The sequence below is a fragment of the Ictalurus punctatus genome, chromosome 22 (genome assembly GCF_001660625.3).
Source record: "Ictalurus punctatus breed USDA103 chromosome 22, Coco_2.0, whole genome shotgun sequence".
Classification (NCBI taxonomy): Eukaryota; Metazoa; Chordata; class Actinopteri; order Siluriformes; family Ictaluridae; genus Ictalurus; species Ictalurus punctatus.
In genome coordinates, this window is record NC_030437.2 from 9,073,214 (window position 1) to 9,099,133 (window position 25,920).

A 25,920-nucleotide genomic window follows, 5' to 3' on the forward strand; every position below is an offset into this window, starting at 1 on the left:
CCTCAAGCTCTCTGATTTGCTTTGTCAAGGTTTGCAAAGGGCTGGGCATAAGGCAACCTGATTATGGCTCAGCAGTTTTTTTCTACATACACAGGATCACTCATCTTCAGAAAGTTCCCCCAGGTGCATTGCTACATTTTAGAATAATTTAGTCATGTCTGACAGAGCAATCAGCAGATACACAGGGCATGTGAAATCTTTGGGTTCAAATGAACAACTTTTGATTCTACAAAAGTGTTTACTGCAATTTAAATAACACTGTAATTAAAAAAAAAAACACCACAATAACACTGTAATGTTACTAAGGTACACTGTACTGTGTTTGTGGGCCCATAGCTGGAGCAAGGCATGTATTTAACAGTGAAGTTAGGACTTAACATGTTCTATGATATAAAAGTTAGTTATAGAGAAAAAATATCTGTTGGTATTTTCCTCATATAGGGTAATGATGAATCTCATGATTAGTATTATTTGGGGACTTGTTTGTACAACCTTATTTTTAGCAGTATATTTAGGTGATATCACCTAGGTCATAACTCAAACTGCTTTCTCCAAGCATCAGAGTCTAATGATTAATATGTGCTACTTATTTGTTTACATATTGTCTATAAGTATGTTCAGATAAAACTTAAAAAGAAAAAAGTGTTCATGAACAGAAGATTATTAAATCTGGCTTTTGTATAACGACACTGAAAGGATATGTCTTATTAGGCCCCAGTTTATCATTCTTGAATGAAAGAAATCCTTTAGTATATTTTCACTAAATCATACAACAATTATTAATCAAGCATCTCTCAATGGGGGAATTATTTGGGCATGTGCAGTTCTGGCTTGGAGATGAGACCTAACTGGGCATCTTCTGCAAAATGATTAAGACTTTAAGAATCACACAAACGTTATACACATTATAACTATACAGGTCAAATGTTATACAGTTGTTCAGGTCATACAGTTGATAAGATGCTTGATTTGTATGATCACACTCTACTAATTAAGATTAATGACCCTGATGCTGTAGGAAAACCAGACAAACTGCTCAAGTAATGCAAGTCAAATGTACTTCCATCAAAGAAGATCAAAATCGATACAGGATTTATTTATCTTTTCACAGATAGAGCCGAGGAAGGCTGCGACGTTAAGTCATAATTCACCCAACAGCCTTGTGTGAGCTGAACTAAAGGGAGTAACTACTGGAGTTAAGTGAAAAATTAAGTCAATTTGAAAGAAATTATGCCAGCATGGCTTAACTTGATAACATATTGTGGGATATACAGGAGACAAATTATTTAGCATCCTAATTTAAATAACTTCTATACATTTTCAGGGAGCAGAATATGATGAATTAATATTTGATACGTCACAGTTGTTGAGTTTTGTGATATGAAATTATATTTACTTACAATTTCATCTTCAACTTCTGTCCAGACCCCCACCTGGACCACCCTTTTTTTTTTATTTATTTATTTTTTTTTTTTAAAGAAGCCTCCATATGTTACAGTAATTTTTCCTTTGTAAGCTTTGTGATAAAACAGCTTTCTTTTTCGTATAAATAGATTTGCAAGCATCATTAAAACAAAAATAAAAAGAAATCTCTTAAATGAATTACAAAAGGACTACTGCCTCAGTTGGTGCTTTTTTTTTTGCAAAAACAAAAATAATCTTTTTGAAATGTTTTGTCACTGTCGTCTGTAGAAAAAAGTAATCATACCAACAACTTGGCGTTATCTACAGCTGTACAACAGGCTTGCGAATGTGTCCATGGAAGGGGAAAAATATGCGCTTCAATTTACATAAAATTACACTTTACAGTTATTTGCTTAAGAACAATTATAATAAACAGTACAAAAGGAAATAGAAATGCAGCACTTTCTATTGGGAGTCTTCCAAGTTAGTTTTTTCTTCAATAGCCTGTTTCACAATCTCTGCCAATTTCAAGCGATCCACTTTATCAGAGAAAGCCCTACCTGAAAGCGCAGAAAACACAAATGAAATGAATGCAAACATAAATGCCTACACTAACATAAAAAGTAGTCAGTCTTTGTCGTTGTAAATAATAATAATAATAATAATAATAATAATAATAATAATAATAACACTTACCATCCCAGCTCAGTCCTTGCAGGCCATCACGGAGCAGCTTGCAGTCTCTGTTGAAACGCCAGGCTTCATACATCACCTCATTCAACTTCTCGTCCTCGTTTTCTCCTGTCAGTATCATAGCCAAATAAGCATACAGACAAGATAAGTGTGGCATTACCATATGCAATAAAATATGCCATTATTTGAGTATATGTGTGTGTGTTTAGCCAACTGACTTACCAGCCTGTGGCAGGATGCACTGTGCAATGACATCCCGCAGTTTTTCCAGAGCCACATTGGAGTCTTCTGCTCCATTTTCAGGGTCATTAATGAAGAAGCCATCATTAGGCTTTGTACTATAGTAATAAACAAAAAAAAAAAAAAAAAAAAAAAAAAAAAAAAAAAAAAAAAAAAAAACACACAGGTCATATTTGCTGGGATTGTATTTTAGTTCTCATGCTTTGGATAAAAATACCTGCCAAATGTACATGGCAACAACCATAATCCCTATAGTCCGGTCTATAATAATAATCCTTTTTATTATGGATTGAGTTTTACTATGGACCGAGTACAAAATATCATAGTAAAAAAACAACTCCTTGCATTTCCTCCAGTCACAAAGCCTGTGAATCAGTTTCTATGCCAACAGCTGAGACAGGCTGTTAGTTTAATAGCTTGTGCTAGTCAAAAGACGGTTATAGCTACAGTGGATATAATAAGTCTACAAACCCCTGTCAAAATTGCAGGGCGTTGTAATGTAAAAAATAAATAAATAAATAAACTAAGTTAAATCATATCAGAACCTTTTTCAGTGACAATCAGAAATGTTTTAAGGGAAAAAAATAAACAGAACAAAAAACTACCAATACCCAGCTTGCATAAAAGTGTGTACACCCTTTTATAATGGGGAATGCAGCAGTGTTCAGAATCAACCAATCACAGTCGAACTCATGTTAGGTACTAACCACTGCATACTGGGAACACCCCACAAGACCTGCCATTTTGGAGACGCTCTGACCCAGTCGTCTAACCATCACAATTGGCCCTGGTCAAAGTCGCTCAGATCCTTACGCTTGCCCGTTGTTCCCGCTTCCAACATATCAACTTTAAGAACTGACAGTTCACTTGCTGCCTAAATATCTCATCCCTTGACAGGTGCCACTGTAAGGAGATAATCGATGTTATTCAGGTCACCTATCAGTGGTTTTCATATTATGGCTGATCGGTGTAGATTACAGTATGGAACACACACTGCTGAAGTACTCAAAAGACAGTTAAATGATAAATTCAGAAATAATGTCTTGCTATACAGACAATGGCCTTCATTTCTCAATTGTTCAGTGAAGTTGTGAGTAAATGCTTCCCTGTAGGCCAAACCGAAACAAAAATGATCAGATTTACAAACGTTTCAGCAACACTGATTTTCTACATACTCAGGTGCATGTCAGCAAATCACCAAGCACATACAGAGCATGGCTGATTTGCATCTTCATAAAGCTCACAGAGCTGAAAACGACAAAGTGACGACTCATAAGTGCAGAGTGAGCGAAATTTTCCAGTAATGCATCTGAGCCAGTGTGCCGTGTCAGCTATCACAGGCACACACCAGCTCTTCCCCATTTGTATCTAAAATTGCAGTAACTCAAGACAATTTAAAGCCTTACACATTAGTTAATCTCGTTAGACATACATTTCTGTAAAAAATAAAATAAAATAAAATCAGGAGGTCTTGTAGGAGATGAACACTTTTTCCCGTTCTAACATTTCGAACAACCACATTCCTTGCATGAACGTTACTGTGAATGATCCCCAATTAAAAACTTATCATATCCGGGTTGAAAAATGTGGAGACCTAATTATTGAGGCAAAACACCAATGCGGAGAAAGAAACCAACCCTAGCAGCTTTCTCTTCCTCAGAATGGGGTTGTTCACAGAGCTGAGAGGCTTGAGGCTGACGTTAAGGTCCTGTATTCTCATGTTGGCCAGTTGTTCTGCATGGGCTTGCTGGATCCCAGCAACCACCGCCTGCTCACACAAAACAAGAAGCAGACAGTTACTATTACGGAGTACTAATACAAAATTGAAAAGCTTTCCTTTTTTGTAGAACATACATTTTATACTTTTTACAGAGTGAATTATTTATGCATCAATTAGACCTAACCTTGTCCATCATCATCTGAGCAGAAGGAAGCACATTGTCCAAGGCCTCAGTGCAATTAAGCCAGGGGTGTGCCAAGACCCCCTCGATGGTTAGCCTTTCTTCAGGCTTTACCTTCAGCAGCCTACAGGATGGGGAGAAAAACAGACTGAACAGTTGAGTATTCTCACAGTCATAAGCTAAAACCAAAGTCGTCTTTCCATTGTGAAATACAACTATAAGACAGACAACAGCTTCACAAGTTTATTCCAACCAACCAAGCCCTGCAGTAAGACCGAAAATATTAAGACAGAATAAACTGTAACAGTCTATCAAATTAACTACTTTGGGGAATACAATCCAAAAGTGACCTGCTATTATCATGTGTGGGATTGCATTTGATTCAAAAGTCGAAAATTACACTTGAGACTTCTAAAGGAAGCCTGTTTCAGTGCTCTTAATATCAATGCTCTTAATATCTCATAATTAATCATGAAGACTGTGACCTCAAAATATTTTCATCTGTGTGTAATTGTGCAAACAAAGCTGGATATTTTGTAACAGTTTCTGCTGAGCTTTACAGTTTGCATTCATTAGTGTCAGGTTTATGCCTGGTGCATGCAAATAAAAAAAAAAATAAAAAAAATACAAGATCACCTATACTGACTGTTGTGATTGCTTTAATACATCTTTGTTTTATTTGTATATGTATCCATATCAGGAAATAATGCATGTTGACATTGAACCAATATTGTTTAGGTTTTGTTGCAGTGCCATTTATGACACTGCTTTGATTGATCAAATTGATTGTCCTTTTTTTTTTTTGACTTGTTCTGCACACTTTTTTGCAACTATATGTTTAAACTGTATTTCAAGTCATTGTTCAATTCCAACCAGACAAATTTGAAATAAAGGCAAAATAAATATGTATAGAATCACTAACTGAAACACACTGATGCTAATTTCATTGCGTTTGTCATGTGTGCGCACGAAATGAATTATTTTCAGTGGATTAAATCAACTCCAAAGCTTTGGGGTTAACTGTTCAATATTTGGATTCAGTGACTCGACTCTTTTTGGGGTCGACTTTGATGTGAACTGAAAGCACGATCGCGACTTGACGGACAACATTTATTAAAAATATATATTGTGTATGCTAAGAAACACTACACTACTGCCCAACACTGTATAATACACATGCTTCATGGCATAAATTGTGTTTAGAAGTCAGAAAACGTTTGTCTTCTAGACTAATCATTTACTTGAGGCCATGTTCAGTCATTTTCAACCCATCAAGGTGTCATACAAACGTCCAACTTGTTGGCCAAAGTAGCACGAGATGTTTTCTGAAGGGGCAAAAAGGATCAATAAATATTACCAGAAATGTGTGATGCATCTTGGTTCAACCGGTCCTTCCACATTCCCATAAAAAATGTCATTACTCACATGAGTTATGTCTTAAACACAAGTTATGTCATGAGGTCAGCAGCATAGTATAATGTAAAGTATTTCCACACTTTACTGTATTCTCTGTAATGTGCTCAATCATTTTATCTAACACATTATTAGTCTTTAAGTAAAGTGAGGTAGTATGCCCCAGTCTGCTTCATAACACAGTCCCACTCATTATTTTATAAAAATAAAATTAATGTCCGACTGTCTTTATCGTCAAATTTTATTGACTAGTTGTAGCAGCTGTACCTCACACAGACAGTAACCTGAGCTCAGATAGTCTTTAAAAAGGTCTTTTATTTTGATGACTGTTTCTAGGTGAAACTGGATCTCCTACAACCATGAACCAGTAAATAAAAGTGTTCTGCACGTCAGTGGCTGCCCTTTGGGGTGGACAACCTTCACATACCTTAAACTACGTTTGTATCCATTCGATAACCTATTTTTTCCTAAGAGAGGGTAGGAGGACGGCGTGTTATTTCCTGTGAAATCACAACTGAAAAAAAAAGACTGAAAACCTAACTATAATTCTGATCTACTTAGTGTAAGCACAGATTATTTTAGGGGCTTCAGTTATTTTGCTTCACAGATAAAATATGTGACTCTCCCATGAAGATGTGTGACACAGTGGCAATGATGGTAATGAACTCCTAGAAACTGCTCCACAGATGTTGCTAGCCAGCTAAAGCAAGGGAAAGGCAAAGGGGGTGGGTGGAGGTGTTAGCCCACTGAATGTTACCATAAGATAACTCAACCCCACATGAGATTGCTTTGAAATTGCCACCTTAATACCTAAAATTTGAAATGTGGGACACACATTGTACTGGCAGGCACATGATTTCTCCTAGGATTTCCTGATACTTCAATGAATCCATCTTGCCTTCCACACGCTGCAGGTTTCCAGTGCCAGAGGATGCAGAGCAGCCCCAGAGCATCACCGAGCCTCCACCATGCTTGACTATGGACAGTGTGTTCTTTCTTCATTCTTCTTCCTCCAGACATACCGCTGATCCATCGAAAAGTTTTGTTTCATCGCTCCACAGAACAGAATCCCAAAACTTCTGTGGCTTATTTATATGATCATGAGCCGACTTTTCCTGTGCTTCTGGGTCAGTAGTGGTGTACGTCTTGGAGTTCTGGCACGGAAACCTTCTGCGTTTATTACGCCTTACTGTGTTCACTGAAACCTCAGTGCCTGTTGCCACCAAGTCTTGCTGCAGGTCTTTTTGCAGGGTTTTTCACAACCTGCCTTCTCAGAAATCTGGTTGCAGCTGTTGCTAGCTTCCTTTTTCTGCTTCATCCAGGTATTCCATAAACTAGCCAGTTCAGGTAATTCATGTGTTCCAGCTCAAGCACACCTGGTGCAACTAATGAAGCCCTTGATTAGTTGCATCAGGTGTGCTTGAGACAACACCTGTTTTGCAGATGTGTTGTTGTGAGGGATTCTAATCAAGGGGTTTGTATAATTTTGAAACTGGAGAAATCATTTAAGTTGCATTTTCAGTTGAATTTGGGGAAACCACTTGAAGCAACAATTGTGTTGAACTATTTCAATTGATTTGTTCATTGAATATATAAATCACTCTAAATACGCTGCTCTCATGGATATCAAACAATACACAGGTTTATCAAAAACAAATCTTTGTTAAATATAGGTGTGCAACAATTATTGGCACCCTTTTAGTCAATACTTTGTGCTACCTCCCTTTGCCAAGATAACAGCTCTGAGTCTTCTCCTATAACGCCTGATGAGGTTGGAGAATACATGGCGAGGGATCCGAGACCATTCCTCCATACAGAATCTCTCCAGATCCACGCGGTGGACTCTCCTCTTCAGTTCACCCCACAGGTTTTCTATGGGTTTCAGGTCAGGGGACTGGGATGGTCATGGCAGGACCTTGATTTTGTGGTCACTAAACCATTTTTGTTTTGATTTTGATGTATATTTTGGATCACTGTCCTGCTGGAAGATCCAACCACAGCCCATTTTAAGCTTTCTGGCAGAGGCAGTCAGGTTTTCATTTAATATCTTGATATTTGATAGAGTCTATGATGCCATGTATCCTCCAGGTCCTCTGGCAGAGAAACAGCCCCAAAATATTAAAGAATCACTAGCATATTTAACCGTGGGCATGAGGTACTTTTCCATATGGCTACCTCTCTGTGTGCACCAAAACCACCTCTGGTGTTTATTGCCAAAAAGCTCTATTTTGGTTTCATCGGACCATAGAACCCGATCCCATTTGAAGTTCCAGTAGCGTCTGTCAAACTGAAGGGAGTTTGTTTTTGGATGAGAGTAGAGGCTTTTTTACTGAAACCCTTCCAAACAATTGGTGATGTAGGTGATTTGGGATTGTAGTTTTGGAGACTTTCTGACCCCAAGTGAGTTTATTTAACAAAAGAGCAAATGGTGAAACAATAAAGAACTTTTCACAGCCTTCTTTGCTCATATTTATCAAGGGTGTCAATGTTAGTGGAGGGCAGTGTAATTATATATAATTTTTTTCCTCACTCACTTGCGGACAATGTCCTTTGCCATTTCGGATATCTGGCTCCACTCATCTTCAGGAAAGTCAAAGCTGCCGGTCATGATCTTCTTGCGCATGTCTTTAGGGATGGTGCGGCTGTGGTGCTTGGAATAAAACGGAGGATAACCGCACAGCATCACATAGATAATAACGCCCAAGGACCACAAGTCACAGCTCTGCAAACAAAAAAAGAATGAATGTCACATGGCAAAAAAAAAACAAAAAACTGCAATATCACGTGGAACAGCAGGCAGTCCATTTCCTCTTTTCATTTCATCTTCATTCTCTACAATACAACTGGATCAGTTTATTCGATTTGTCGTCCCCCCCCCCCCCCCCAAATTTAAAGTACCGGACACAGTTCACCATTTTTGATGGGGTGGGTTACAAGAGTAAGAGTACAATTTGTCCTTTATTCACAAATCTCTCTCACGTGAACAAATGTGGAAATTTGAGCAAATATGCCCCACCCTAAAAATAGTTTCTCTCTCAACTAGGTATTAGGCAAATTATTAGTTTGTTTATTGATTTAAAATGCTCCACATCATACTCTCCTGGGGCCGCTCACCTTGTTATACGTGTATGGGGTGGGTGAGGTAGGTATTATTCCAGACTTCTCTTTCTGGTGGCGTCTTTGTGCCTCCAATACCTGAAAAATGTAAAAATCCATGATATCAAAACTAGCAAACAAGCAAATAGATGGGGGAATTAGAACGACAAAGGGCTTACCTGAGGTGCTACATAGTAAGGAGTGAATTGTGGGGTCATCAAATCACCTTGATCGATTTTCGCAAAACCAAAATCGCACAACTTTACAGGAGCATCCTGAAAGGTGGAGTTAATACAGTAGTAAATAAAGAATTCTATAAATTATACAACATTACTCAGAGCTATTTGCTGTCCATCTGGAAAATCTCTAGTAAATTCTAACAATAACCAACTTCAAAAAATGTTTTTACCAGTGAATTATCCTTGAACAGCAGGTTCTCTGGCTTTAGGTCTCGATGTGCAATGTTAAGTGAGTGACAATGTTCCAAAGCCTGGGCGATCTGTGGACATTAAATCATATAGATGTCAGAGAATCAATCAAAACATGAACAAGCACAAAATACTACATTATTGCAATGACTGTGTGAAGTGGTGGCAAACAAAGACGCTAGCCAATCTCGAATATCTTTTACGAGACATTTTTCTGTATTATAGCACAGCGCTCTTGAATTCTACGTTCTGATTGGCTGACAGACGTTCTAAGGTGTGCAATTATTTTTCAGTAAATTCACAGCTAAAGTAGGTCCAGTTATGTCGACCACATTACAGTTCCATATCACTTCGCAAAGGTAACTGAAATAACGCACAGAGCTAACAACAAACAAAATGACAGAATACCGAGACGTTCCAGAAATAAGTAAGCAATAATTGACGACGGGCCGTTGAATTATTCGAAAAATAATGCGCACCCGAGGTGGTAATGCGGCCACCAGGCGAAGCAGAGGCTTGAGCCATTGATATCCAGTTACTGAAGAGAGAGAGAGAGAGAGAGAGAGAGAGAGAGAGTGTGAGAGAGAGAGAGACAGAGCGCAAGAAGAAAGAAAAAAAAAAAAAGCGAGCGCATGTGATCGCAATAATGAGAGAAAACCGGTGAACAAGTATCAATATTTATTGATTTATTCATTGTATTTTCTGCAGTAATTAAAAAAAAGGAAAAAAACTTGTAAACAAGTAGGCTTACTGTTATTTATTTGTTCTATTTTTATATTATCAGCATGAAATGAAGAAAAAAAAAAAAAAAAAAAAAAAAAAAAAGTGATCTCTCTCTCTCTCCCGAATAACTGCATATAAATGGCTTAAGCCTTTGTTACCAGCTCCAAAACGACATTTTGGAATTAGCAAGGGAGGCTTGAGATGGGATGCGTAATAAATTAGTCTCTCTCACACACACGCACACTTTAAGGACAAAAACCTGACAAATGTTTTGAAATGAAAACTTCTGACCAACGTCTTGAGGTGTGGTAACTGTGGGATAAGCAAAATAATTAACTCCGGGCGGCTGAATGATTAGAAAACGTACACCCGAGGTGTAACAGCCGCATTACCACCTCAAGGCGTGCATTATTTTCTAATAATTCAACGGCCCAGAGTCAATTATTCCTTAATTAATGCACTACACTAGCTAACTAGTTGGCCATACATTACTACATGGCATTTCATTTATTCAGCTATTACATTAGGTATGAGCCTAGTCTTTTCAGGTAACCAGTACATGGGACTGAGGAAGCATATTAGAGCCTTCACTTGCCCAGTAGGCTAGCTAATGAATTTGTCCACTCCTGAGGTCATACAGCACACATACTGAATGTGAAGTTGCACCTGTTTAGTGACTTGGCTGGCCATCTTCTCTGTAAAGTGCCTGTGCTGGCTGATCCTGTGGAACAGCTCTCCTCCCTCCATCATCTCCATGACAATTAATAATCTTGCTCTGTAAAAAAAAAAAATTAAAAATAATCAAAACAGAAAAGACAGCATGGAGGATAAAATTAAATGAGGGGCCACATAAGCTAAGAAGAGACAGGCAGTATGGTGCGTGTCTTACCGTGGACTGGACTCGTGGGGAAACTGAACACTGTTGGCATAAACCTCCAAGATGCGTACAATGTTGGGGTGTGCGGCGCACATCATATGAAGTCTTACCTAATAAAGAGAATGATAAACGTGAGGAGTGAAATGCTGGGGCTCGTGGAAGTGTGTCACTACAGTAGGAATGATGCTGTCAGAAAAAAAAAAAACATCACATCACTACACCGGATCAACACTCACAAAACAACATCAGAAGCATGTGTACAGGTAGAATGTTTATGTGCAATAATCTACAGGGTGTCCCAAATGTCTCTATACATAAGGGAAATTAAACACCTTTTAGCAAAATTGTCTTTTAGCTAAATTTTCATACTTAGTTTAGATTATTAAAAGTATTTGCAGATAGCCTTTAAAAACACCTTTGACAAAAGAAGAACGTATTGAAATCCCGGCTCGGGAAGCTGTCGCAAGGTTGTGATGAACATGCCTAACACCAGATGTGTTAAACACGAGTTCATCAAGAGCGGGAGAGACGACTGCTTGTGTGTTTACAAAGGAAATGGCAATCATGTAGAGTTTTGCTAAAAGGTGTTAATTCCCTTTATGTCTGGACACTTTTGTGAAACCCTGGAGTTTATTGTGTGCAAAAGTATTTACTTTACTTTGCAATTTGTAAGTAGATTCATGTATATGCATTTATTAGGTTGTTATAATTGTGTCGCGATGCTGCTACGTCATTTTTAGTATCTTATTGTGAATTACACCAAACTAATTTATTATTCTACATAGATTTTTGAATGTTTAAAAAATGTTCAGGTTATGCGTTGGAATTAGGGGTAGATATGACCAAAATATCCTATCACATTTCCCACAAGCATTTCTAAGATGCACGATATGCATCACAATACACAAGTTTGCTAACAAACTGCCAGCAACACCATAGTGTTGCATTTAAAAAAAAAAAAAAAAAAAAAACCTGGTATAAATAATCTTTATCATTCATAAGCAAATGTATAGTTTTTATTATATAATTACGTGAAGTAAAAAATAATTATCACATCAGCTGCTTCCAGAGTGTAATTATTTTTTAAATATTGATAAAAGGATATTATATGCACATCATCTCAGAAAAGCATGACCTGTACCTACAAGTAGGGCTAAACACATATCATGGTACTTGAGGACATTTCTAGAATACACGATGCGCATCACGATATATAGTTAGCTAACAAACTCTCTGCAAAAACAGTAGTAAAATAAACAAACAAACAAACAAACAAACAAACAAACAAAAACATTAAACTGATAGACTATACTTTTTGTAATGCCTACAAAGACAAGTTTAAAAAATAAATAAATAAAAAAAAAAAAAAAAGGTCCCTCAAATCAAAAGCATCCATTCATTACCATTTAATTCGTAATTGTTAAAAACATTACAAATACATCACCATACCAACGATATCTCGGAAAAGCTTATTGCGTAATAATTTATCACGATATCAATAGGGTTAAAAAAATAATCGAGGCTTTATTTTATTTTCAGTGAAGCAACTTAATACAGCCTTGCTGGGTCATGTTGTTGCAATGAGAAACAGCCTGAGGGTGCTGTGGGATACGGTATTGTGATAGCACGCAAGGGGAGAAGGAGAATTAGTGGATAATAAAAAGATGGAGTTAAACACAGTCGCACGTTTACCATAGGCCTATAAAACTTTGAAAGAAATACCAGTAGACAGCAACTAAATGTTAAATAAAAAATTTTAAAAACGCAGCTGGGTGACGTGCCTTTCCCCCCCCCACAAAGTCGAAATATGGCTTCGTCCAAATTTATTGGTGCACCTCTCTCGTTAAGCACAAACCCAAAATATTCCCGGATCGCTGATGTAACGTTTCCCAACAAGATCCATCACAGCGGCAGAACCCGAAGAGAAATGGCAGAATTTGCCTGACTGGATTTTTCCATGCTCAAAACAATCCCGCATCCAACTAACAGACAAGAGGTTACGGCTCATGGAAATCAAAAATCCAGTATCTCAAAATATTAGATTAAAGAATTTATAATACAGAAATGTCAGCCTTCTGAAAAAGTATGCTAATTTATGCACTCAATACTTGGTCACGGCTTTAATCCTTTTGCAGGAATTACTGCATCAATGTGGCATGGAGGTGATCAGCCTGTAGCACTGCTGATGTGTTACGGAAGCCCAGGTAGCTTCGATAGCGGCCTTCAGCTCATCTGTATTGTTGGGTCTGGTTTCTCACATAGATTATCTATGGGGTTCGGGTCAGGCGAGTCGGCTGGCCAATCAAGCACAGTAATACCATGGTCAGGAAACCAGTTACTAGTAGTGTTGGCACTGTGGGCAGGTACCAAGTCCTACTGGAAAAGGAAATCAGCATCTCCATAAAGTTTGTCGGCAGATGGAAGTATGAAGTGCTCTAAAATCTCCTGGTAGACGCTGCCTTGACTCTCGACTTGAGAAAACACAGTGGACCAACACCAGCAGATGGCATGGCACCCCAAATCATCACTGACTGTGGAAACACACTGGACTTCAAGCTACTTGGATTCTGTTCCTCTTCCTCCAGACTCTGGGACCTTGATATCCAAATGAAATGCAAATTTACTTTCATCGTCCCCACGATTGTGGTTGCGTGTACTGAACCAGACTGACAGATTAAAGCCTCAGGAAACCTTTGTAGGTGTTTTGAGTTAATTAGCTGATTAGAGCTCTTCTCAGGTCATCATTTCTATATTATAAATTCTTTATTCTAATACTTTCAGATGCTGGATGTTTGATTTCCATGAGCTGTAAACCTCTAGCTGTAATCATCAAGATTACAACAAACAAAAGAAAAGCTTGAAATGTTTCACTTTGTGTAATATATATTACATGAAATTTTAATTAAATTACAGAAAAAAAAATGTAACTTTTCCACGATATTGTAATTTTTTGAGTTGCACCTGCATTGTCCAGCCCTACCTAGAAGTTAATGCGTACAACTCCAGCACTGTTCACAGTGAAAGTGATCTGATCTGTGACACCAACTGCTGTCTTTAAAAATGTGATTCAATGAATAAATTAAACTTAAAAAAAAAAAAAAAAAATTCCAGAAAACCTTTGGCAGAAGTCAATAAATGTGTCCCTCAGTACCTCATTGCGTGCTTTAGGTCTGTCAATCAGGATCTTCAGGGCTAACCGTTCTTGTGTTGACTTCTTCACACACACCCTAATGGAAAAAAGTTGTCAATGTCACTGTCCTTGGCAAGAGTCTAACTTCTGACAACATTCTGCTGGCTTTAAAACTCTAAGATCAATAAACAACGCACTCCAAATCTCACACCAAAGTGCAGCACTTGTATAACATACAATGCTCTACTTATTTACAGTGTACTCCACTAATATTGGCACCCTTGGTAAATATCAGCAAAGAAGGCTATGAAAATTTGTCTTTATTGTTTAACCTTTTGATCTTTTGTTTAAAGACTTCACAAAAATACTCTGCTCTCTACTCTGGATATCAAACAATTGCAAACAACTCAGGTTTATCAACAATAAAATAAATGTTTGTTTAATGTGTGTGTGCACGCAACAATTATTAGCACCTCTAGAATTCATATAAGAAAAATATATTTGAAGTATATTCCCATTGATATTTCACATTTTTAGTACACCTGCATGCCTAGGAACAGGAAATTGTTCAACCATTACTTCCTGTTCCAGAGGGGTATAAATATGAGGGAACACATAGGCCAAATTCTCTTAGCCATTCGTAACAATGGGTAAGACCAAGGAATATAGCTGTGATGAGCAGCAAAAGGTTGTTGAGCTTCACAAAATGGGAAGCGGCTATAAGAAAATAGCACAATCATTGAAAATGCCCATTTCACAATCAGGGCAATAATTAAGAAGTTCCAGTCAACTGGAACTCAACCTAGAAAGGACGCGTGTCTATATTGTCTCAACGCACTGTGAAGAGGATGGTTCAATTGGCCAAAAAATCTCCAAGGATCACAGCTGGAGAACTGCAGAAGTTAGTTGCATCTTGGGATCAGAAAGTCTCCAAAACTACAATTCGAAGTCACCTACATCAGCACAAGTTGAAAAAAGCCTCTACTCTCATCCAAAAACGAACTCAAGCGTCTTCAGTTTGTCAGACACTAGTGGAACTTCAAATGGGATCGGGTTCTATGGTCAGATGAAACCAAAATAGAGCTTTTTGGCAATAAACACCAGAGGTAGTTTTGGTGCACACAGAGAGGTAGCCATATGGAAAAGTACCTCTGCCAGAAAGCTTAAAATGGGCCGTGGTTGGATCTTCCATCAGGACAATGATCCAAAACATACATCAAAATCAACACAAAAATGGTTTACTGACCACAAAATCAATCCCAGTCCCCTGACTTGAAACCCATAGAAAACCTGTTGGGTGAACTGAAGAGGAGAGTCCACTAGCGTGGACCGTAAAATTTGAAGGATCTGGAGAGATTCTGTATGGAGGAATGATCTTGGATAACTTGGCATGTGTTCTCCAATCTCATCAGGCATTATAGGAGACGATTCAGAGATGTTATCATGGCAAAGAGAAATAGCACAAAGTATTGACTAAGAGGGTGCTAATAATTGTTGCACACCTATATTTAACAGCAAGTTGTTTTTTTTTATATATATAAAAATCTGTGTTTTGTTTGCAACAGTTTGATATACATGAGAACAGAGTATTTTTGTGAATTTTTGTAACAAAAGTTCAAAAAGGTTAAATAGACAATTTTTCACAGCCTATTTTGCTCATATTTACCAAGGGTGCCAATATTAGTGGAGGGCACTATACATACACTGAAATTTCATTCTGATCAATAAAGATGTCTAAACATTAAACCTGCATGACCACAGAAGCAAAACAAGCACACAGCTTTAGTTTCATTTTGACTAATTTAGAAAGCTACACCAATGCTAAAGAATAGGACAACTGATTTAATACACCAGCAACTACTGAAACTGATCAATTCATTAGATTAAAATAGGCTCGGTCATTTTATTGATAATATTTTATTTATAAGTACCTTTGAAGGTACCAAAGAACACTGTACAGATAGATCACAGCACGTAAAAAAGAGGCAATAATAGTAATTTAATTTTTTTTTTTAAAAGGGAATAATTGAAAAGCAAAAAATGGAGGGCCCAATAAGATAAATGGATATGGAGTTTGTTAGGCAGGTTGGAAAAGCAAGGTGGAAAAGATGGATTTTTAGTTTTTGTTAAAAGGTTTTTAATTGTGAGGTAAAATGAGGGAGAGAGGTAGTCCCTGTGATGCCCAGGACTCTGTACATGAGGGGGGGAAATGTGGAGCACCGACATCCAACTGATCAGGACAAGCAGGAGTCTATATTTACTGGTCATTCACGCTGCCTTTTAATTTAAAAACACACTCCCACTGTTGCTTAAAATGCAACAACTAAATATAACATTGTTTTGGCAGGGGGAGGGACGCAGCAGGCTCCGGCTTTAGCAAGAGAAAGCTCTGAACACGAAAAGTCAAGACTTTTCGCCACTTTAGGCAACGAACATTTTACCGCGCCACCTGATGTGTGCACTTATATAATGCCATTTTGCTGCAGTGTATTTCTCCCACAGAATGAATGGACAGCCAAAAACAACCTCTTGAAGGAGACAAACCTGAGAAAAAACACTCATTTAACTGCTAAGGGCTGATTTATACTTCTACATATGCAGGGTGAAATATTCGTATCGCATGTAACGTGAACCACACCAGAATTTGAAAAATTACACAGCAAAGAAAAGCCGAAAAACAACACGGGTTTTGTGTTTCACTTCAGGAAAAATAAATAAAAGATAGCCTAGACATACAGTGGGGGAAATAAGTATGGGACGTATCAACATTTCTTTCAGTAAATATATTTCCAATGAGGTTATTCACATGAAATTTTCACCAGACTTTGGTATTAACTCCACACATATAAAGAAATCCAAACATTAAAGTTCAAAAATGAAGTTATGTGTAATAAAGTGGAAAGACACAGGAAAAAAAAGTATTGAACACACTAACTGAAATTTATTTAATACTTAATGGAGAAGCCTTTTTATTTGTAATGACAGCTTCACGACGCTTCCTGTATGAAGAAATTAATGGGCTGCAGTATTGAGGTGTGATTTTGGCCCATTCTTTTAAACATATTGTCTTTAAATCTTGTTCAATTGGATTCAAGTCAGGTGATTGACTGGACCATTCTAACACCTTGATTATTTTTTTTTTTTTTTTTTTTGAGTTTCCCCTTTGCTGTGTTTTGGATCGTTGTCCTGCTGAAAGGTCCACACACGTCTCATTTTCATCATCCTGGTGGATAGCAGTAGCAGCAGATTCTTCTCAAGAATCTCCCGGTAAAGGGCTCCATTCATCTTTCCTTCAATTATATGAAGTCTGCCAGTACCATGTGATGAAAAACAGCCCCACACCATGATGTGTTTTAAGGGTGATATGCAGTGCCATTTCTTCTCCAAACATGGTGTGTAGTCTGACAGCTAAAAAAGTAAAATTTTGCTCTCGTCTGACCAGACTACACTCTCCCAGTATTTCATAGGCTTGTCCAAATGAGTTGTAGCAAACTTTAAACAAGCTTCAACATGCCTTTCTTTAGTAATGGAGTCTTGCGGGGTGAGCGTGAGCAGTGGAGTGCAATGCCTATTGTTTTCTCTGTGACGATGGTACCTGCTGCCTCGAAGTGTTTCTGGAGCTCTTTCCGAGTGGTCCTTGGCTCTTGGGCTACTCTTCTGACTATTCTTCTGACTCCCTGGTCAGAAATCTTGCGAGGAGCTCCTGTGTGTGGCCGGTTGATGACGGAGTGATGTTGCTTCCACTTGTGGAAAATGGCCCTAATGGTGCTTACTGGAAGATTCAGAAGTTTTGAAATATGTCTGCATTTGATTCCAGCAATATGTTTTGCAACAATAAGGTTCTGAAGGTCTTGGGAGAGCTCTTTGCTTTTACCCATCATGAGATGTTTCTTGTGTGACACCTTGGTAACGAAAAGCCTTTTTATAGACCATCATCAATTTACTAACCCAGCTGATATTAATTTGCACAGATAGGGCGTATAATTACTTACGGGTTTCAGCTGGTTCCTTGCCTTACCTTGGAGAACTGCTTTTTCTTAGCGTGTTCAATACTTTTGTCCTGTGTCATTCCACTTTATTACACAACATTGTTTATGGACTTTACTGTTTCATGTGACTATACTATTTCATGTGAATAGACTCATTGGAAATATATTTACTGAAAACAACGTTGACATGTTCAATACTTATTTCCCCCACTGTACATTTGGTTTGAAGAAGTGCTGAGAAAAAGGGACCCCTTGTGTGATTAATTATAAATCAAGTGACTTCTCAGCGAAAACAGTGAGAAGTGTTTAAACTCCTCTGTATTCAGCAGTACGAGTGGAATAGTGTTAAAACGAGAAGTAATTAGTGCTTTATTCCATAATTTTATCAATCACAGAATGAGGACGCGTTACATTTTATTTTTGAGTTGCTGTGGTTTACATCACCTTCACTGTGCATTTACTAGGAATCAGAAGAAAGAACGTAAAGCATGTGATCCTGCAGGATTAAACTGGCCTGTGTAACTGTATAAACTACAGCCGTTATAAAGCCTCACATTTGATATAATATATTTATATCAACACTATCATGATTGTAGTTTCCCATAAATAAGTCTATTAGAGCAGTGGTCACCAACCCTCTTCCTTAAGAACAACCTTCATGCAGGTTTCATCTCCAACCAAAGTCATTGAGGAGATCTGTCTGGGAAACTAACAGCGTGGATTTTTACAGTGTTTTTTTTCCATCCATTTCCGTCATGAGCTGTTTTAAGGCTTTTAACAGACTGCACCTTCAGAAAGCGGTTTCAAAACACGTGCTCAATAGAAGCGACAAGAGAAAATTTTATTGTTTACAGTTCAGATGTATTTTGACAAAATATTACTCTGGGTTCCTTTAAATCATATACTGTTTCCGAATATGCAATTACACAACTTCCAGCCAACCAAATCAGTGCTCGCCCTGACATACAGCACTGAAGATACGCACAACGTGTAGTTAGCTCACGGGAGGACTGAACGTGCAACGTTTACCCATGATCCCTCTCGCTGCAACACAACGCAAATGCATGTTAATGCAGGAGTATAAATTGGCCCTAATGCATTGTGCCTTCACCTTAAACACACGAACCTGAACTGAATAGGGTCTTTTATCAGTTTCGTAGCGGCCAGAACAAAATGTGAAATACTTTTTTTCCAAAATAGGAACACACACAGGAGGCCAAAAAGGAGGATTTGGTTTATTCCCTTTTGCAACAAGGTGTACATGTGACGCCAGCAGAGCTAAGCAACTCGGCGAACAGAGGAAGGGTTAGACTTTGTGCAGTTATTTATTTTATCTTTTTGAGAGCACCAAAACAATTTGCTATATAGAGTCACTGAGCAGTCAATCCTCTAAACGAGAACTTGTGTACTTGCTTGTTTTCTCTGTGGAGTACTCGAGCTGTCAAAGTGAAATCAGTCATAGCAGAAAAAGTATGAAAGACTGAGAGTGAGGGCGCTCGTCTTAGCAGCTGGGATATTCGCTCGTTTCTAACTTACTTCAGGCTGCAAACTGCCCGAGATCCCATTTTTGGCTTCACATTTCCTATAGAGATTTCACATTTGACAGCAAGGAACAGTTCTGTTTACTGTCCTACAAGCCATTACTGACTATAAATTATTGTCCATCACTAAAATCATAGTATCTCTAAGAACTACTCTACTATAGTGCACATAATTATTTAGGTTGGATTTACCATTTGTTCTACGCTAATAAGAGTCGCTCTAAATTATAAGGCTGTTGAAACACTTGATGTGGCACTATATCCACTAGAGGGTGGGTCAGAGCTAAGACGTCCTTGACCAACAGTTTTCCATATTGACTTAGCAACATTTTAATACATTATGATCCTTCCAGCCGTCCATTTTCTGTACCACTTATCCTACACAGGGTCAAGGGGAGCCTGGAGCCTATCCCAAGGCACAAGGCACCTTGGACGTGTGCCAACCCATCGCAGGGCACAATCAGACACACACCCATGCACACACTACAGACAATTTAGAGATGCCAATCAGCTTACAAAGCATGTCTTTGGCAAACGTGCTAACCACCAGATGAACTAGATGATGCAGGACAAAAATGAGATTACCCAATCTTACCTTACAGGTCCACTGATTCCAGCACCGAGCTTCTGGGTCCAGTTTATACTGTACTCTTCCAAGATGGAGCTCTCCTATGGGCATGATATTAACGTTAATACAGCAGATCAGTATTTAATAATAAGTAGTATGGATTTACACAATATTGCTATTTCAAATACACACACAAAAACATTTTATCCAATGGAGTCTTGAGCAACTGGCAGAAATGTATGCTTAAACCTAGAAAAGCAATTTGTAAAGCCCTTCGGAAGTCTTTAGCTAACATGTATATTGTAAGGAATAACACAACGGGCTGTGCTTTTGTAGGAGAATAATCAGCCCCTGGCGGGTGTGAGACAGTGCGACACGTTACTTCCCTGAATAAGTGCGTTATTATCCTTAAACCACAGCAACTGGCCAACAATGACATTTATTATTATTATTATTATTATTATTATTATTATTATTACATTTTTATTTATTAAATAACAATGTTCTCTTAATTCGTTTATTATTAACCTCAGATTATATGGATCGTCTACCATACAAGTGAACGAGTTGTTACCATAGGAGCCTTAACTTATTAGAACAAGTGCATTAATACACAGACCCCTCCAAAAGTATTGGAACGGCAAGGCCAATTCTATCTTTTTCGCTATACATTGAACGCATCTGGATTTGAGATCAAAAGACTAATATGAGACACTAGATCAGAATTCCAGCTTCCCTCATATTTACACCTAGATGTGTTCAACAACTTGGAACATGCCACCATTTTTTCAAGTGATCAGAAATATTGGAATACGTGACTGATAGGTGTTTTGAAAACGAAAGAATGAGAATCAAAAGAAGCTAATAAATGGTGCTTAGTCCTGCATTGCGAGTGTGCTGTCCAGCCCACTTTCTCACCCTGTTGAGGTAATGATCCGTGACAGGGTGAAGATGATAGCCGGTGACTGTGTCTGCTTAGACTACACTGATGCAGAGAATACCAGAAAACTAGTGTACAGATTCACAATGATACAGTAACGGTTTATGTAGCACTGAATAAAAATAAAACAGCATCGGTCATTTGGATAAGCGACTTAGGCACTGTAGATTTCTATTTCCACAGGAAGTTGACAGAAACCCACATAACACAGATTCAAGCCACTCATTAAACACACAAGTTTGTGTTGACCGATATAATAGTTATTCTTATTAGCTTTTTAAAATACATTAAGATACCTCCATGAAGTCAGCTTCGCATAAAATAAATAGATTACACACACACACACACACAGTACTGTGCAAAAGTTTGTCAAAAAAGTTTTTTTTTTTTTTTTTTTAGTACAAACTTTGTTATAGATTTTTATTTGATGACTTCTACATTATCGAGTCAGTACAAAAACATTTTATATTTCCAAACATTAGTTTTCTAGCACAAAATTAAAATGTTACATAAAAATGTCAGAAAAGACAGCAGCATATTACATAGACGCTTTTCAGACAAAACACACAATGAAGGCTGCTGGGTTTCGCTGCAAAAATAAGAGGAGACAGCGACAATCAAAGTCTCCAGAAGAACCGTGTCTGGTTCTGCAAGATGCTCAATAAAACTTACAGCTCATTTCCTTATAAAACTGAGCAAATTGCACCAGAGACTACTATTTTTCATCTTTTCAGTCACACCAAATTTACTACTGTTTATTGCTCTTTATGGTATCTACAGCATTTCTTGGCACATGCCTAAAACTTTTGCACAGTACTGTATGTGCTGGTTTTGTTTGGTTTGAAGACAAAGTTACATATTCATGAACGTCATCATCATATCAGGCATTAGGGCTGGGAGATACGACTATATCATCAACATTGTGAGCAGTTATGTCACGATACACTTAGTCCTTTTCTCCTTTTCAATATTGTTGAAGGTTAAATAGTTTTGCTTATTTTTGTATTTCAAAAATGTTAAACAAAAGTATTATTGAACAGTTGTGTGTGTTTGTTTACTAGGAAATTGTTTGCACCACATAGTCACCATGTCACAGTGTATTGTAGAAATGCTTAGAGAGTTGTGATACATTTTTCCCCATATTGCTCACCCCAGTCAGTAATCATATTTATGCAGCACAAATCAGAACAAAAGAACGCAGTAATTCGGATAGATTTCGGTCTGCTGCTGATCTGAATGGGGTTCGAGGCGATGTAAGATCACGCTCAGCCATAGACATACACTGAAATACACAAGGACAAAACATCACAAGGCATGCTGTTAAAGGAGAATAATCAGTGACAGGCTGGTGCGATGCGGCTTGACATGATGAGTTACTGCTCCTGGAATCTGTTACCACCACGAAGTTTGTTAGCACCCCGGATCATTTTTACAATAACAGCATATCACGGTGTGTTCTATTCCTCTTATACCACAGCAATTTGCCAACACGGTCCTGTCCTTATTATATTTCTAAATAAAAAGCACACTGGAGAGTACCCAAGGACTCACCGCGCCTTCAAAAAAGTCCAAAATGAGGTGTGTAGACTGAAGGAATCCAAGGGACAAACATGTACAAAGAGGAGCCTGTGCACTCCAAGTAAGAAAAAAGAAAAAAGAAAAAAAAAACAAAAAAAAAAAACATGCATTAAGAAAAAAAAACAACAACAACACTGCTTTACTTGAGAACAAAATGGCAAATGTTTTGGTCATGTGTGACAGTCCTCAATGCCTAATCACAGTGCTGGGTGTGGGTTACATGGGTCACATGATAAAGTCACATGATAACAAAACCAAAGGATGGGTGTTACACCCCTTAAGGTAAAACGCAAAATAAAGTGAGATATGCTAACCACCTAATCCCCAAAGTGCTCAACGACATCAAACTGACATACCAAACCAAACAAAACCAGGACATTAACACCGAATCACAAGATACAAGATGTAAACCAAATAAACAACACAGACAATATAAGAATAGAGAATTCTCACAGACGTACATTCTTATTAGGAAAATAGAAAACTGTAGAGCAACACTGTCCACATTTCAGAATGTACCTAGACTCGAAACATTTATATAGAACATGTCGGAGCATGTTAGTCCCTTAAATAAAAAGCACACCATGCATTTGATTTTATCCATGTATAGTTACATTTAATGTTGTGAAACGTTAGCTAGTTCCTGCAATCTCTTTCACAGCAACAGCTATGAATTGTCACTTCATACTATCCTTCCTTTCTTTTTCTCTCTTGAAGCTATTAAGAAAACAAATGTAGCTTGTCACATAACTGAGAAACCCCAGAGTCCTCTATCCTGAAGACATTCCCCACAGTAGAAAACCAGCTTCACCTCAAAGGACGGACTCGAGTCTTATTTAATAAACGTTAAATAAAAATGTCTTCTTACAGAAAACTTTTATACTTGTTCAGTGTTACATAACCACTTCTTGTTAGGCTTACGTGAGCATCCATAAGACTGACGTCCTTGGAATTTACTGTTAGTATAGAAATGATCAAGTATTAGAACAAGTCCATTAATATAAACCCGTCTCTGGCCCAGTAGTCATCACGACTGTCAGAGTTGCTGTTATAGAAAATTAATGAATTAATCGGGTGTGAAATTACAACAGTGCTGTGGTATTATGCAATTATTCTATTCTGAAAAACTAAAGCCGCACGCACCAACAGTTTTACTGCACAACTGAGCGCAAACGCCTGTTCAGCTTCTTTTAAATGTTAGTCCAGTGAGGTTATTAAGATGCCTTGCATGCGTTTCCTGTGCAGCTGAACTGCGAGACAGCATCTAAAATGACATTTGTCCTGCCAGAACCTCTAAACTTAAAAACACTTTACTGCTGCGGTGTGGTCCCGATCTGATTCGGACTACGGCACTGGGCTCAGTTTCCCATGACCACCATCGAGTTACAAAAACATCATCAACTACTGTATTACAAAGCGTGCTTTAGGAACTGGAGAAGCGTACACACGGATTTGTGCACTCTGACGCTTTTGAGAAACAGGAGGACGGCCTTTATTCGAGTCGCATGTGCCAAAGCTTGGATCAGGAGTTGTTAACGGAGCCGCGTTTGGCTCAAACCACAAGTGAAATTCAGGTCAAACTGCTCCAAGGACCGTGTATGAATCATTTCATCATAAACAGTGAATGATTTACATTATCTACACAACCTGGGACTTAAGACGGGTTGGACCTTAATCAGGGGAGAGAAAACAAACTGCAGTTAGACAGGAAATAAACTGCTACAAGTTTACCCATGTTTGTAGTTGAATCTCAGCATACAGAATTGATTGATTTTTGTTTTTAAAGAAAAAAAAAGTTTTATCTGCATCATCCCCCCATTATTCTTCATTACTTACCAGATCTAATAACCACTAATCACTAGCAGTATTTAGGTGGTGTACGGTATTGTATTGGTGTTGTTTTGTTTTCTTACTGCATGGTATTACATTATGCTGTGTGTGTGTTTGTTTGTTTTTTGTTCACCAAAAGAAATTCCTTCTACATCTCTTTGTACTTGGTGAATGAAAGTTTATGTCCCTGATGTTTTGACTCTCTGCAGCTGAAATGACTTCATTAGTGGATAAAAATATCAAGCCACAATAGAAAAGGCTAATATTATGATTACTAAGGACAAATCACTTCAGCTCCTAATCAGAGGACAAAGTCTTCAGTTAATCCTGTAAGTGCTGACCTTAATAAACTTGTCTGCATTGTTGTCTTCAGACATGGTGTTCATGTCCCGCTGCGTCTCCACACTCGGTGTAGGCTGATTAGGGAGTCTGTGTGTCCGGCCTCGGATGATCGACTCTGTACCTTTTTCCCGAAATGCAACGGTGACTTTCCATTAAATTTGGGCTTGTCGAGCTCTAACCTACAGGCTTAACTGGGACAACGTGCTGCTCGACGCTATTTTAGCCCTGCAGCTCGTCTCGAAGTTGACAGCGTGCCGTCAGTAAATCCCGAGCAGGAGAACCGCCCGAGCTCCAACAGCCGAGAGGAGAGCAGCAGGAGGAGGAGGAGGAGGAGGAGGAGGAAGCGGAGCCACTTTTGGGTGGCAGGAAAACAAAGCCGTGTATTTATAGCAGCTCGGTTTGGTAATGAGCGGTGAGTGAATGCCGTGAGAAGTTTTACCTCTTCTACAGTGCGGCTGTCTCTAGCCCAGCTCAAAGTGCTGCTCGGGGTCCGTTGATTAACGGAGAACCGGCGCTCAGCCGCAGGTTAGCTCCCCACTTACCTGTCCGTTTAGCTTGCTAGCACGAAGCGCTACAGCGGATTGCAGCCACACACAAAAAAAGCAACGTCAACTGCTTATAACCTTCAATCCTTCCAGGTGTAAACGAATCATTTAAGAACCGGGCGTCAGGACAATCTGAGTGCAGTCCGCTAAGAGTTCAGGACTTATTTGGTGTGTCGCTATGTTTCAGCTAGCAGCAGCCTCAAACCTCTGTTAACGATTCTCCCAGGAAACGGGCAGCAGATGAGCAGTGCGGTGAGCGGCTGTCCCTGATAACGCCGGCGAGCATCATATTAACGACTTTCATCGCACTTTCACATTTAATCCATAGGTAGTGCCGTAATGTCGGTAAGAATTATATACAGTTTACCTATTCGCCATATCACGCACATATAATTGTGTAGAGTACCTTAGTCATTTGTTTTGAATCAGGCATGTTGAAAGACTACTACAGTCTTTGGCTTTGTTCGTGACGCGGAGGGTCCTCATCCATCTGGTCGCACGCGGTGCGTTTCATTCTGTTGTAACGCAGCCTCATAGACAGTCAGCTGAGAACGTTGAATGTGTAAATAAAATATATACGCTGACGTCTGCTTTATAGTCTAAAGCGCTATTCGGACGGGATTAGTTTTCTAAACATAGTTTGAGTTACAATTCTTATCACCCGACCTCTGTGAGTCCGTGT

General features: G+C 38.5%; 1 protein-coding gene across 3 annotated transcripts; it reads right to left on the reverse strand.

The window, feature by feature from the left end:
• Positions 1-1,075: 1,075 nt before the first annotated feature.
• Positions 1,076-25,920, reverse strand: mapkapk5 (MAPK activated protein kinase 5). 3 transcript variants are annotated; one of them, XM_047150055.2, is made up of 15 exons: positions 25,133-25,494; positions 24,693-25,045; positions 20,031-20,104; positions 13,927-14,002; positions 10,788-10,885; positions 10,565-10,673; positions 9,157-9,246; positions 8,927-9,022; positions 8,766-8,846; positions 8,186-8,373; positions 4,242-4,362; positions 3,975-4,105; positions 2,320-2,435; positions 2,101-2,205; positions 1,076-1,964 (listed from the first exon to the last, which is right to left on the reverse strand). In XM_047150055.2, the coding sequence occupies exons 2-15, from the start codon at positions 24,735-24,737 to the stop codon at positions 1,870-1,872; spliced, it is 1,425 nt and encodes a 474-aa protein (XP_047006011.1). In that variant the 5' UTR covers positions 24,738-25,045; positions 25,133-25,494; the 3' UTR covers positions 1,076-1,869. The 3 variants fall into 3 exon arrangements, with proteins under 3 accessions (XP_047006011.1, XP_047006012.1, XP_053530299.1); XM_047150056.2 differs by lacking the exons at positions 24,693-25,045; positions 25,133-25,494 and adding an exon at positions 25,645-25,920; XM_053674324.1 differs by having other exon boundaries at positions 24,693-25,494.

What these genes read in the sequence shown, in the direction of transcription:
- mapkapk5 (XM_047150055.2), bottom strand. Translation starts at nt 24,737, where the DNA reads ATGAACACCATGTCTGAAGACAACAATGCAGACAAGTTTATTAAG. An exon ending in CCAGCCAAGTCACTAAACAG is followed by an intron (nt 9,247 to 10,564) that starts GTGCAACTTCAC and finishes TAATGTCCACAG; the next exon opens with ATCGCCCAGGCTTTGGAACA. An exon ending in CTTACTATGTAGCACCTCAG is followed by an intron (nt 8,847 to 8,926) that starts GTAAGCCCTTTG and finishes TACATTTTTCAG; the next exon opens with GTATTGGAGGCACAAAGACG.